This window comes from Cupressus sempervirens, chromosome 1, assembly GCF_028749045.1.
Source record: "Cupressus sempervirens isolate cs-2001-9-10 chromosome 1, ASM2874904v1, whole genome shotgun sequence".
Taxonomy (NCBI): Eukaryota; Viridiplantae; Streptophyta; class Pinopsida; order Cupressales; family Cupressaceae; genus Cupressus; species Cupressus sempervirens.
The window spans coordinates 646,653,598-646,668,920 of record NC_143118.1 but is presented as its reverse complement, the minus strand read 5'-3'; the positions used below and the strand labels follow the sequence as shown (position 1 = coordinate 646,668,920).

Below are 15,323 nucleotides of genomic sequence, written 5' to 3'. Positions count from 1 at the left end.
CTCACGTTAGCTGAAGCAACTAAAAAGGCACGAGATTTAGCCCCTTCGGTATACAAAGGAAAAAACCATTCAACAGATTCTTCCTACCGCAAGGACAAAGACAAAAAATCATTTCAGAAAGAGTATAGCAAACCCAAAGAAGGATCAAAAGGACTAGACAATGAAACCTTGAATGAACTTCGAAAGAAGAAGCTGTGCTTCCATTGTAGAGAGCCTTGGGACTTATCTCATAAATGTTCTCTCAAGGCTATGGCAAATCAAATGGAGTATTTTTCAGCAGAAGAGTCAGAGTCAGAAGGGGAGGATCAGCACTCCGATTCAGATGAGGATAACACTATAGAGGAGAGCAACATTCCTAAGGATGATAGATCGTTGGCACGCTTGACAGGGGCCCAAAAGGCAGTCACATTTAAGGTCAGGGGTACTATCCAGGGGCAGAAAGTGATATCTCTTATTGACACTGGGGCTACACATAACTTCATAGATGCACAGTTGGTAGCCAGGAGAGGGTTACAGACAGAGGAGCATGATGGGTTTAGAGTCATGGTGGCTAACGGTGATAAGTTATTATGCACTCGGAAGATATCTAATCTTCGCATCAGGTTTGGAGATGGCTACAAGTTGGAAGATGAGTTCTATGTTGTGGACATGGGAGATTATGATGTCATCCTCGACATGACATGGATGGCTTCACTAGTTGAGTTCACACTCAATCTAGCGAAATTGGAGATGAGATTCCAGCATGAGGGGAGAACTGTGGTACTTAGAGGGCTTTCAGATGGAGGTTGCAGAATAGTGTCCTTAAGGAGAATGCAGAGACTTTTTCGTCATGATGACATAGAGTGGGCGGCAGAGTGCCACATTATGCCAACTTCACCAGAGCCACAAGAAAAGAGTCATCCACTAGATGTCCAGAAGATACTTGATAGACACGCTAAAGTATTTAGCGATATTCCTCATAGGGTTCCTCCTGATAGAGGGATGGAACATGTTATTGAGCTCGAGGAGGGAGCCAAACCAGTTATGATTACTCCCTATCGTCATCCTAAGAAACGCAAGGATGAGATAGAGAAGGCGATTAAGGATTTGTTGGAGATGGGGCATATCAGGCCCAGTAAGAGCCCTTTTGCTTCAGCAGTAGTATTGGTAAAGAAGAAGGATGGGACAATGCGCATGTGCATCGATTACAGGGCACTGAATAAGAAAACAATTAAAAACAGGTATCCCATTCCTAAGATTGATGAGCTGATTGATGAGTTGCATGGGGCATGCTTCTTCACCAAAATTGATTTGCGATCCGGATACCATCAGATCAGGATGAGAGCAAAGGACATTGAGAAAACAGCCTTCCGATGTCACTATGGCCACTTTGAGTTCATGGTTATGCCATTTGGTCTAACCAATGCATCTGCTACATTTCAAAGTTGCATGAACCAGGTATTCAGGAAGCAGCTGAGGAGATTTGTCTTGATCTTCTTTGATGACATCTTGGTCTTCAGTAAGACCTGGGAGGAGCACTTACATCATCTGGAGGAGGTGTTATCTATTCTGGAGAGAGAGTCATTGTATGCCAAGGAATCTAAATGTGAGTTTGGCATGACTGAGCTCCTTTACCTGGGGCATATCATTAGTGCAAATGGCGTTCAGGTTGATCCCGAAAAGATTAGAGCTATTGTAGAGTGGCCTACTCCCACAAACCTTACACAGCTTAAGGGATTCTTTGGTTTATGTAGTTTTTATAGAAGGTTTGTTAAGGGATTCTCACAGATTGCTACACCCTTGACAAATCTTACCAGGAAAGGAGCCTTCGTGTGGACAGGGGCAGCACAGAGGTGTTTTGAGCATTTCAAGCAAGTAATGTCTTCATGTCCAGTTCTAGCTCTACCGGATTTCACAAAGCCTTTTGAGCTTCATTGTGATGCATCAGGTGATGGGATTGGAGCAGTATTGATGCAGGAGAAGCATCCCATTGCATTCGAGAGTAGGAAGCTCCGAGGAGTTGAGAAAAGTTATTCTGTCTATGACCGGGAGATGTTGGCCATAATGCATGCATTGGCCAAATTTCGATCATATTTGGTAGGTGGACGTTTTGTGATCAAGACTGATCACAACAGTATTAAATACTTCATGAGCCAGCGTGATCTTAATGACCGGCAACAAAAATGGGTGACTAAATTGCAGGCTTATGACTTTGACATAGAGTTTGTCAAAGGTAAGAAAAATGTGGTGGCTGATGCCTTATCTCGGAGACCTCACTTATGTGCTCTGGCAGAGATTTCAGGAGATTGGAGAGATCGGATTATAGCAGAGTATGTCGGAGATGCTTGGGCTTCTGGATTGATTTCAGGTACCATACAGGATGATCGCTATGAGGTGATAGATGGATTGATCAGAGTTCAGGACAGGGTTTATTTGATTCCGTCATCACATTTGAGAGAGGCGATATTGAAGGCATTTCATGATGCACCCACAGCAGGACATCCGGGGGTCTTCAAGACCTACAGGCAGATCCGAGAGCGGTTTTCATGGAAAGGGCTCAAGGATGATGTTCAGAGGTATGTCAGGGAGTGTATGGTTTGTCAACAGAATAAGGGAGAACACACATTTCCTGCAGGTTTATTACAGCCCTTGCCCATTCCTGATAGGAAATGGGAAAGTATTTCGATGGACTTCATCACTGGTTTACCACGAGTGCAGGGAAGGGATTGCATCTATGTGGTGGTGGACCGCTTGACGAAGTTTGCTCACTTCTTTGCTATTCCGTCCACTTACACAGCAACACAGGTGGCAGATCTTTTCTTTAAAGAGATATTCAGGTTACATGGGCTGCCCAAATTCATTGTCAGCGACCGGGATAGTAAGTTTATGAGTGTTTTTTGGCAAAAGTTGTTTAGGTTGTGTGGTACAGATCTTACACCTAGCACTAGTTATCATCCGCAAACAGATGGGCAAACAGAGATTGTGAATAAATGGGCGGAAGGATATTTGAGGAACTATGTAACTACACAACAAAAGGCTTGGATCAGATGGTTGCATATGGGAGAGTATTGTTATAACACCACTTATCATATGTCCATCAAGATGACTCCTTTCATGGCACTCTATGGTTATGAAGCACCTAGCTTCATGGATTTAGTTTTGGGGGACAGTAGAGTGCCCAAAGCCAAAAACTTATTGCAGGATAGTCAGGACATCCTGAAAGTACTCAAAGAGAATATACAACAGGCCCAGAATCAACAGAAATTGTATGCTGATCAGCACCGAATAGAGCGTAGCTTCGAGGAAGGGGATATGGTTTACTTGAGGCTACAACCATATAGACAATCATCGCTCAAGAAGAGCGGAGCTGAAAAGTTGAAACCTAGATTTTATGGTCCTTACAAGGTGATTCGCAAAGTGGGCAAAGTCGCCTATGAGCTTGAGCTTCCAGAGGGCAATCGAGTGCACAATGTGTTTCATGTGTCTAGGCTTAAGAAAGCCATTGGTCAGAGTGTAGTGCCTTCTGCAGATTTACCCCCTTTGGATGAGGAGGGGAAGCTTGTGTTAGTACCTGAGGCTATTGTGGATACCAGAGAGAGGAAGCTTAGAAACAGGATAGTGAAGGAGTATTTGGTCAAATGGAAAGACCTGCCGGAGGAAGATTCTACATGGGAGAGTGAGCAGGTTATTCAGCAGGCTGGACTGAGGTTGCTTGAGGACAAGCAATTTCAAGGGGGGCGGACTGTAATGTCCCCATTTTAGCAGTTGACCAAGTGTGTGCGCGTTAGCCTTGTTCTACATGGTCCCGAGGGCTAACGAAGGGTTTAATGGGATCTTGGAGTGTTTTGGCCTAGTCATTTCCAGTTTGGGCCAAAACGAAGTTGATTTACTTAGTTTCAGGCATACTTACTATTTTTAGTAAGTCGGCAGGACATAGTGCAGGTCAATTTTGGTGATTGGATTCAATACTCCTCGGTGAGAGCTTTCCGATGAGCTATCACTCGCATTATTCGGAGTCCGATTGCTAATACATTTTAATGCCTGAAGTTTTATTAAAGTAACGTCTAATTTAATTGTAAAATATTAAAGTGTTACTTTAATATTTATTTTATGGTGATGTGTACCCAAGGGAGACATAAGGGGTATTTTAATATATGTTTTATATTACACATCTTTTATCCCACATTGCCCATATAAGTTGAGGGGACCCGTGGGAATAGAATAAAAGGAAGCATTTGTGGCTTCATTAGACAGGTTGAATATGAGAAGAAATTGGTGTGTGAGTTGCAGCTCTGTTCTTGGCATTTGAGGACGTCTATCCTCTCTTGTAACATTCTAGACGTCATTCCTTTGGGGTTTGGCCTTTGGAATTCTTTCTTATTGGCTTCATTATCAGGCAGTTTAGTTGCATTTCCGGCTACAGGCAGATTTGATATTTTGCTCATATCTTCTTCACTACTTGTCCGACGCTTATGCCGCTTGGAGGGAATGGTATTATGAAGGTAGTGGACTGATTGGAGGACAAAGTATTGTAGCAGCAAGTTCGTAAGCATAGGCTGGAGTATTATGACAATATTGCTGAAGTAATTAGTGAGTTGATAAATCTGCTATGTATTTGATTTTATGAATTCTGAAAATAACATTTTATTAGCAGCAGTTCATTTCCACTTTGCATATCATTGTAGTTGCTTTCTTGTTTATGTTGTATGATACCAATTCCATGCATGAAACACAACAAACAATAAATGTTTGATTTCCGGAATTATAAGGGGTTTAAAACATTAAACGGAGAAATAAGAAGTTGGATGCAAACTGTTTGACATAATTCCTTTCAGCAATTTGGTTTAGTTTTTTGGGACATCCAGGGGTGCCCATTACAATCATATATATATATATATATATATATATGAATTGCTGCTGATGAGAAATGTAATCAATTACAACGGCATTCACCTTCAGTAGTGATTGTCTGCAGTCCAAATTTAATAATCAACAGTCATAAATTCACATACAGAACTTACTGTTACACAAGAACTACTACATATTATAGGCTTAGTCAACAATTAAGTTGTTCTCTGTAGCGACTTTCATATACATATAATCTTCAAATCAGTTCTATTCGACATCAGACCTACAGAGAATTATCATCAGAACTTGTTACTTTACTCTATCAGAGATCCTGTACACTTTTACACAGCCCTCTTTGGTGCCAATAGATTTTACAAGTTAAATTTAACTTTCAGCCCATTCTATTCACAGAAGGTGATATAAAATGTAATTGATTGATAAAAGGGCACAATGATCAAATCTAGCTAGGATCTGGACTAGCTATAATCAAAAAGGATGTGCTTGATTGACTGCAACTGGTCTAATAGAAAGAGCATTAAGTGTAAACAAAGGGGGTTGCCAAAGTTGCAAAATAGCCATCCTAGAATGCACCAGTGTCTTTAAGTTGAACAGTCAAAAAACACACTTGCAACCTCCTCTAAACTCCACAAGATGGTAATTGAGAATAGTTACGCATACTATCTAGAACCCACCTTGTGAAAGGAAGAACCTGAAACATAAGCAAAGGGGTTGCCAAAACTATGTAATAGGCCATCTTAGAATGAACCAGAGGGTCTACACCAAAGAAACAAGGAACCCACTCATAACCTTACCCCCCAACTCACAAAATGGTGCGAGTTTTCTGAAAGATGAGGCGGGATGGGGAAAACAGGAACAAGCCACCAAGTAAGAGGATTGTGGTAGGCATTCCTCTTGGGATTGGTGTAGAAATGGCTTTAGGCAGACATATCATGTCTCTCCTTCCAACTCTAATACATTTGTGGAATATTAATAATAATCTATAAATAGAATTTGATGCCTAACCCTGGTTGTGTGTGTGTGTGTGGATATTTGTATATGTTGCTTTGGTTACAAGATTCTAGTCTTGAGGTGCATTATCACAAGGATATATAAATTGGTGAGATGCAAACCGTAATTTGTTGCCATAGTGGTTTTTTAGCAAATTCTAGAGCAAATTAGGAAGAAGCAATCACAAAATGTATGATTCCTGTGAAGATGATGTTGTGGGTAATTGTTTGAAGAAAATTTAAAACATATTGAAAAACTAATTATGGACCAACAAAATCGTGCAATTCTGAACAATGGGAGTATTTAAATATCGATGTTTCGATCATTGTAATTAAAATTCCTTAGCCTCCATACGATCATATAGGTACAGACATGAATCAGATTATGCATTCCCTCTTTTGAAGGTATAATAGAGTCAGTCCAAACTCAAAAATAATAATAGAGATAAAGTGAAGATCAAAGACCAGGATAAAAGGCCACTCCGTGGAACTCTGATCTAAAATCTCAACAAATTTCCTTATAAAAAATGAAATTCTAACTGAATGGTAAACCTTAGGATTGGATTGTCAAAAAAGTTGGGTTAATAATTGCAAGGTCTAACTAACTCCTTGAAAAATAAGATGTCCTTAAACTAAAACAAATGCTATAGCCAATAACCAAAATCCATTCATAACCCAATATATGATTATATGAAAAATTTGGACTGTGGTTCTGCAAACTGATTCTAGAACTTCCACAAAGGAATGTGAAAATTACTTTTCCACTCAACATGATTTAGCAATTCTGAGAAACAATTCCACCAAACTTCAGAAAACAAGGTTTGATGCAGGCATGCATGCAATGCATAACAATAGTGAGCTAATAATCAAATCTTCCTCAAATCAATAATGTTAACAAATTTAAATAAAGCATTCATGAAATAATTTAAAGCACAGAAATATACAAAAAGTGTTCATTCTAAATCAAAACACTTTTATGTATTGTTTTAGTTCTTAACTTACTAGGAACAGACACAACCACTATTTTATGATAGTTTGGTTGATGTTGTTCTACGTCTCATTAATGTTTATTTTATTTAGAACATAAGTACATTCAAAATTTACTTGCATGAATTACTCACACGTAAGTGCCAGCTACGAATATGGCAATCAGATATGTATCCAGAAATTAAAAATCTAGACAAGAGATGTTTATCTAACCTGTTTCCATGGCAGTAAATAACACAAGGAAGTGATGTGTTTTCTAGAAATGGGGATGGAAGATAATGACTGCATTGCAAGGCATGGCCTCGATCGTTCTTGATCTGCAAATAAGAAGAAAAAATAACTAGCTATGAAGTTTAGAACTTGAGGGGCTGAAGAATTCTAATTTTACAAAAAGTTTCTATTGCTCTTCAAATGGTACCAACAAGAAAAGGGAGCTCTCAATGTGCAAATTAATTAAACTATGTTAAATTCTAATCCATCATACTTGCCTCTAAATCTTGTCTACAGTACTTCCGTCCTGCAAGACTAAATTCCTTCTCCCACAGGTACTGATCTGGACTATACTCCGCCCTGAAATACTCTTCAGAAAGTCAATTACCAAGCCACTAATACATCCCTGATCCGAATAGAATTCTTATACACACTAAAATAACCCATTTTCATAGTTTTTTGGCATGAACATATCATCTGCAAAACTGGGAAGCACTGAATGATAACACAAGAAAGTAATCTAGGAAACTGAGAAGAACTGAATGATAACATAAGAAGGCAAGTAAATTGAAAGACTGAAAAGACCTACATGATAATAGAAGAAACTAATTTGCAAAACTGAGAAGAATCGTATGATAACACAAAAAGGTGTCAACAAGGTAGAAATTTTATGTAGTGTGGTTTTTAGAGCTATGGCTTACAATTTACCCCAAGTTAAACATTCATAAATGAATTCGTGCATATACCACATAGGTCGTTTGTAAAGCAATGCCAAAAATAACTCTTGTGATTGCTATTTTCTGTTAAGACCATACTTATTGCCAATATATGGAGATTCAAAATATAAACTCTAATTATAGGGATACAATTCTCCCAAGTTACAAGCAAATCACCATTTAAAATCAACATAATAGCGTATGATATAGATTAAGAACCCAGATATACAATAGTTTATTTCACTTTAAATAAACTGGAACATGCAGAATATCCCATATTTCACTTTTCTCCCATCTTGTTAGCATCAATGGAGCTTGTCCTCGTTTCCTGTATCTCCTGCATCTGATATTACTGCATAGTAGTCTCTGTATTATCCTTGTGTCCCTGCACTTCTGGTACCAAGCCTATCTGCTTGTAAAATTCTCACTTACTTGAGACTGAAAATACCACATGCCAACCGAAACTTCACCATTATGTTACGCAGTTGGATATACAAATTTGTAGTACTTTTATTATTCTAGCCTTCATCGTCATATGATCCACATTCATGCAATCATGTTCAATAAGTTTTGCCTTCTACTATATTAGAGTAATTGCCAATTACCATTTTCCACAATCCTCCCCACAGTGCATATAACACAAATTCCTCCTGCATGACACATCCCTCCAACTTCATTTCCAACAAAAATCATTAATACCTTTTGCCTTTTTGTCTCTAATTATATCTTGTGTCCTTCCTTTGTTAATGGCTTCTTTGACTGCCTGTGTAACATGCTAAAAGTGTTAGCTTGCCATTCTTGAAAAATCATAAGATAAAATTTGCAAAGTTCAAATGACTGCTTCTCGCCAGAACAGCATTCACTGCCATCGTAGAGTTGTGTAGCAATTTGGTTGGCATCATTGAAGGTAAGTCTTCATTATCCATTACACCCCCACTGCTGCAAAATGATCTCTCATTTCTTTCAACTTAGTGTAATCCTCTGTCATAACTTCTCCCTCATCCACCTCCAAATTATATAATGCCCTTTTGAGGCACAATGCTTCGCTGGCATTAATGACCTTGTTTACTAAATTCAGCTTATTTCAAGTTTGTTTGATTTACATATGTCCCGTGTAACATGTGGGAGCACATTAATTATCACTAACAATATACTTATCGGTAGAGTTTAATGATTCCTATTTGTTTATCCTCAAATGCTCAACATTGTGCCCTCATCTCTGCCAGATTTAGAACACCCCATAAGTTGCTATATAGAATAAACAACCTCAGTTTGCAGTGTCCAGGCAGCACAGTTACTGTCATTTAATGTTTTGGCCATTTATGAGCCTGACAATATCATACTAATTGTCCTTTACAATTAAATTTGAAGAGATTCAACTGCCCTGTAACGAACTTCTACTTACTGCCTGACCCAATACCTTCCCCAAGAAGAAAAACTAATTGGTAAATTACCTCCTCTGGATTCATGAAAGAATCATCTCAACCATGATCATCCGTGCACTGAACAACATCCAAGTTTAATTCTAGTTGAATGCACGATGCAAATCCAATGTTTTCAGAGGGATTAATAATGTCCCAGACACAATGTACAGGCATCTGTTGCAAGAAACATGAAGGGGAGAGAAATCAATGCTACATTCTTGTAAATTGCAAACCTGATTCCTTCAAAGGGGTTGATAATCTTCCCCATTATGCTTCACACCACCTTCAAGATTCTACACTGGAAATAGGTGTGATAGTGGGAAGCCCGTAATCGATGTATCCTTGCAGCTCAACATAAGCATCTCATTTGGCAGTTACTGTGGCATATTAACGAGTGAAATCTCTCTCACAATTCAGAAAGATCCTAATGCAAATAACAGTAGAATGGCTTGCAGAACAAATAATTCACTCTCATGAACCATGTTCTTATTTTCAACAGAGTAAATCTTGCTTACCAATTTGAAAATCGAATTTGAGTTTCCTAGCGCAAAAGCTTAAGCACTTTTTCCATCTCCAAAAAAAAAAAAAAAAAAAATTGTTTGAATTTGAGAAAGACCAAAATGTATAAAGAAGTCATTTCAATCAACTTGAAAATGACGGCATAAATATGTATCGTACTTAAGAATGATAAGTAAAAATGGCGCATGACATTTGAGTGTGAACTTTGGAAAAAAAAAAAGAATTCCTTAACAGGATTCAGAGAAGAAAATCATGTCACGTTGAATCAGTTGGGTTAGGTTGTCTTTTCATATTTTGAATTTTACTAATTAATTTATATTCTGTGTCATTAAAATGACTTAATAAAAGCGTCAGACAGCTGCTCTGGAAAGGCACTTCAAGGCTTTCCCTTCAAAGTCAGGTTAACCAAATAAAGGAAAAATGAAAGAAGAAAAACCTTTGCATTTCCTCTTAAATAAAATTTTAGAAATATATTATGCAGATAAAACCCGGACATTCAGATGGAGAAATTAAAGACAACCTTACAACCATTTCTAATTTCCCCGCAGGCAGAAACAAAGAGCCGCCAAAATTTTGTGTAAGATATTTTTCCGTTTCTCGTAACTGAATCTCAAAAATGAAGAAATTCACGGAACGACAGATAATGTTGAAAATTTAGCTGAAAATTTGACCTGGTTCTTTTTCAGTGCACACAAATTTCAGAAAAGTACAAAAACAAAAAAATCACAGCTCGTAAAACTTCAATCTATTTTCTCCCTAAAACTACCAAAAAAGGCAATGCTAAACTTGCCTTGGAGGCCGAATCACAAAATTGATAAACTGCTCAATCATCTTATCGCCTTTGAAACCCTAATCTCTTCCACTGCCGCAACAAAAACGGCAAACACTACGCCGAAAGGACCCCGTATTACTCCCCCTTTCCTGTCCTCCTCTTCCTCCCCGAGAGCAACGAGAGAGGCCGAGGAAAAGCTCCGTCGTTGCGCAAGCAGCACCAGCACAGACTCTCTCCTCTCTTCTCACCGACTATTTTACGTCATTTGACGGGAATCGAAGCGACGACGACGAAGAAGAAGCTAAAGCATCACAAGAGACAAGCGCAAAAGACAAAGAGAAGCGAAGCGGTGCCAGACGAAGCGTGCCCGAAAGGGACAACTAAAATACAAACAGTAACCTCACAATTCCTCACATAAATCCCTGTGCATTCGCCTGATTTATCCGCTTAGCAGCTTTATTCTCCTCATTTACCTTGCGCGGATCCAGTAGCATATATCTACACCGTTTTCTCCAATTTTCCCCTCCCGTGAGGTCGCGTGTTCTAGTCACGTCACACAAACAGAACATCAACAGAGCCCCGTATTTTGGCTCACTCTGAACTTATGAGAAAGACTGAAACAGCATTTCCACACACAGACAAACATGGGGCCGATGGGAATGATGCTCCGTTGGATCGCCGTCAGTCGCTGCTGTACTGCGAGCCGAGCCTGCCAGCTGGCATGACGGCGACGTCTGTATCTCAGACGGGGGGAGTTTTGAAAGATCCCTTCGTCCACAACGAAAATGTCAAAATTACGTCGTTGGGTTGTCAAAATTAAGTATTAATTATTTTTAAGCCCAGTCAGAAATGCAATAATCGAATCAGTCGTTGCACATGTTGTTGGTTGTTTTTTTAAAATTCCCTTAAAACCGTTGGCCTTGCATTATCTCGTATGGAATCATTGCGCTTTTTTTTAATGATGTGATATTAGAAATTCCATGCAATTTTAGAGGAGTTGAAATTGATTCTGAGATCTGACGTTTAACGGCTCGAAGGAATTATAATTTGTGGTTGAACGCGTGTCGTGGGGTGCCTTGTGTTGCACTATCAACCTGCAGCTTAAAGTAGCAATTGTGTTTTAAATTGAGTATGAAAGGAATTTAAGTAAAGGTTGTTATGTTTTCTTTAGAAATTAGTATATAGAGTAGGTATGTAAGAAATATCTATACCAAGTTCTAAAAGTTGAGTCATTAAAATCAAATCAAATTTGAGATAGTTAAATTTTATAAATGAAAATGAAATGTCTTTGTTTTTAAATATAAAAAATAAATCAAATGAAATGTGAACTCAAATCTTTTACTAGAGACATTCGCGTGTTGTATTTTTTTGGTTTATTATTGGCTTTGTTCTTCTTTGAAGAGTTGTAATTGTAGGCTATATTTCTTGACATAATTATTATAAGATTTGGCATTGGAATTATTGATAAGTAGGAGATATTTTTCAGAACAAGTTAAATTGTGATAATGCTAGCGGGATTTAACTGTGTAGTTTTTGAGTCAAACTCGTTGACTCATGTTTCATGAGTAGTGATTCACACGAATCCATCTCTCATGAGAATAAATGAAACACTTAGCACTCGTTGGATCTATGTGATGCTCTCAAAGGTGAAGCACCGAGACTTCCCAAGAAGTCACCCATCCCAATATTACTCCAACTTGAGCGCACTTAACCACAGAGGTTTCTTCATAGTTAAACCCACTCTATTTTCTCCATAGTTAAGCATGCTCAAGCTAGAGTAGTATTGGGATGGGTGACCTCCCAGGAAGTCTCAGTGCTTCACCTCTGTAAGTGTCACCTAGATCCAGTGAGTGCTAAGTGCTCCATTTATTCTCATGAGAGATGGACTTGTGTGATTCACCACTCATGAAACATGAGTCAATGAGTTTGAGTGATTCACACAAATCCACTCTCATGAGAATAAATGCAATACTTAGCACTCATTGAATCTAGGTGAAGCATCAGGACTTCCCAGGAGATCACCTATCCCAATATAAGCATACCTAACTATGAAGTTTTCTCCATAGTTAAGCGCACTCAAGCTAAACTAGTAATGGGATGGGTGACCTCCCAGGAAGTCTCAATGCTTCACCTCTGTAAGCATCACCTAGATCCAGTGAGTGTTAAGTGTTCTATTTATTCTCATGAGAGATGGATTTGGGTGATTCACTACTCATGAAAAAATGACTTGGTGTAGTGTGATCCACAATATATATATATATATATATATCATTATAATTATATTAATTTCTCTTTGATCTCACAAGTTTATCGTACTAAAGTTACCAAAATATCAACACATCTTGAACGTTTGATATTCAAGATCCTTTAGTGATTAATCTAAAAAATATGATATATATATCATTGTAATTATATTAATTTCTCTTTGATCTCACAAGTTTATCCTACTAAAGCTACCAAAATATCAACACATATTGCATGTTTGATATTCAAGATCCTTTAGTGATTAATCTAAAAAAAATGATAAAAATGCATAGTTTATATGCTCTGGGGTCCTCCAAACCATACATTCTTTCTATAGATTTTTTTCTCTCTTTCCATCTCAATTCTTTATTATTAGCATATACTCATTTACACCAAGAATAATAAAATGACTATTGATGGCATGAAGTCTTTATATTTCAATAGTGTGAGCCATATAACTCTTTTTATCTAGTGATTGGCAATTGTTTTAGAAGCATAGAGTCTCAAATAAAAAATTCATATATTTTGTTTGCAACTATTTAGAAAAAAAAAGAATATATCAGAATTCAAAAATATTTATCACTATTAAAAAGTATGTAAACATGTATGAATACTTGAACCAATAAATATTTTAATGGTGGATAAAAGAAAAAATTGTTACGATTTTGATTAATTATAGTTGATTCATAATAATAGATTGAACTAAAATCTATATTTCCCACATTTGGTCTTCATTCATAACATTCTTAAAGAGTCGTATATTGAAATAAATAAGTGTGAACATCCTTGAAAATGTGGATGCACGTGCTTTAGAAAGTAGTTATAAAAATTCTCTAGAATGTCCTTATATGTGTATGTAAGTGAACCTCTTATCTATAAATTTGGAAATAGGAAAACTAATAGCATGAATTAACGGGAAAATTTTTACTTTTGAAACATTTAATCTATATTTTAGGGGAGTCTAAACTAATTGAAATATAAAATTAAATTGGAAATAGCTTCAAATTTCCCATCAAACATTTTGAATAGGATATTTCACACATGCACATAAAGCTCCCTAGAATGAATCTAAACCTTATGTGTTCATAAAATCAAGCTCCAATAGTGAATCCCTTAAAATGTGATCAAATCATGTATTATGTAGATCATATTTTCCTTCTAACACTTATTATTAATCCCTGTCTTCTAAAGGTGGGGATTATAGTTTCCAGGTGACTATTTACAATTAATCTTACTTAGGAAACCAAACATTCCCACAAAACTATGTTGAATTCATTATTCTCATTAAACATAATTTTTGACCTGTAAACTCTAATTTTTCATTGGTGGAGGGTTTTTTTCTAGTGGTCTTTTTATTTTAATAAACATAATATTTTGTAGAAAAATGGGCTTGGAGGTACATTGTTTTGTCTTCTTGCAAAATTTCCAGTTGGCATATAACAGACAGTGCATATGTCATCTACCTCTCCTACGTGTTTTATGCATGGATTCAAACTAAAAACCGATGGACAATTGTCAAATCTCATTAAATGTTCAAAGTTGCAAAGAATAGAACACTATGAGCAACATTAACATGAGATTAAATAGAACACTTAACATTAACTAAAATTATGAGCAAATAAAGAAATGGCAATAGTGAAGATGTTGAATTTGGTAGCAACATTGAGTTTGGTGTTATTGTCATTGGTGACCTATGAAGTATGGTCGCCAAAACTTGTTCATCGAGGTAGCATTAAAAGAAAGAAACCAATAGTTTTGGGGAGTGAAGGGCATAGAGTTTTGTTGTGGAATGTGAGAGAAAGAGTGTTTTGGATGCTGCAAAGAAGGGCACTCATGATGTCATTCACACTACTGTGAATTATGTTGAGCTAACAAGACACAATATTTGCAATGTGATTTCTCAAGTAGAAGAGGTTGTTGAAAAGGAAGCCAATGTCATAGGAAGAGGTGTTCACGAGGTTGACAAGGTTGGTGAGCAAGATGTCAAAGTTATCAAAAGTCACATTGACTAGACCAAGGATATAGTTAAATCTATTATGTGAAAGGTCAAGGATAATGTGTCTTCTATGCTCTAGCCCTAATATGGTTTTGTGAATAATAAAATATGATTACGTTGATGTTTCTTATATTTTTAAACCAATTAAGATATGAGTTGTTTATATCAAATGAAAATTAATGTCAATATGTTAAAACCTATTTATTAATTCATTCATGTATTTGTGCTAGTGGAGATTCCTTTTCTTGTGTAAATTATTTTCATTTTGACCTTATGCAACTGGTTGTGGTAGATTTTGTATTTTATTTGTGTACAAATATTCTGTATCAGTGACTGAGGACACCTATGTACTTCAAATTTATAAGTCATCATAGGAAAGGGTGTTATGCATCTATGTTACTAGTGTTGTACTTATTGATCGATCACAACCATGCAATGTTGAAACCCATTATATCACATGCTAAAGCTTGATCATTTGACTATTGTGGTCACACTTTATCATTTGAATTTTCCTATCACACTCAAGTAATCCCCATCTAGTTATGTTGGATGTCTAAAACTTGAACTTTATAAAGCCAATTTTTACATGAAAACAAATAGTCTCAATTTTAAGGAAATAAT

At 37.1% G+C, this 15,323-nt stretch overlaps 1 protein-coding gene across 1 annotated transcript in view; it reads right to left on the bottom strand.

The window, feature by feature from the left end:
• Window positions 1-11,330, bottom strand: part of LOC149579564 (uncharacterized) — a 64,020-nt gene extending 52,690 nt beyond the window's left edge. The window contains exons 1-3 of the mRNA XM_089785902.1: window positions 10,481-11,330; window positions 7,310-7,391; window positions 7,035-7,138 (exon numbers count right to left, since the gene is read on the bottom strand). Coding sequence (XP_089642028.1) covers window positions 7,035-7,138; window positions 7,310-7,391; window positions 10,481-10,521 — 227 coding nt within the window. The 5' untranslated portion in view covers window positions 10,522-11,330. The remainder of the gene's footprint in view (window positions 1-7,034; window positions 7,139-7,309; window positions 7,392-10,480) is intronic.
• Between the last annotated feature and the right edge of the window lie 3,993 nt (window positions 11,331-15,323).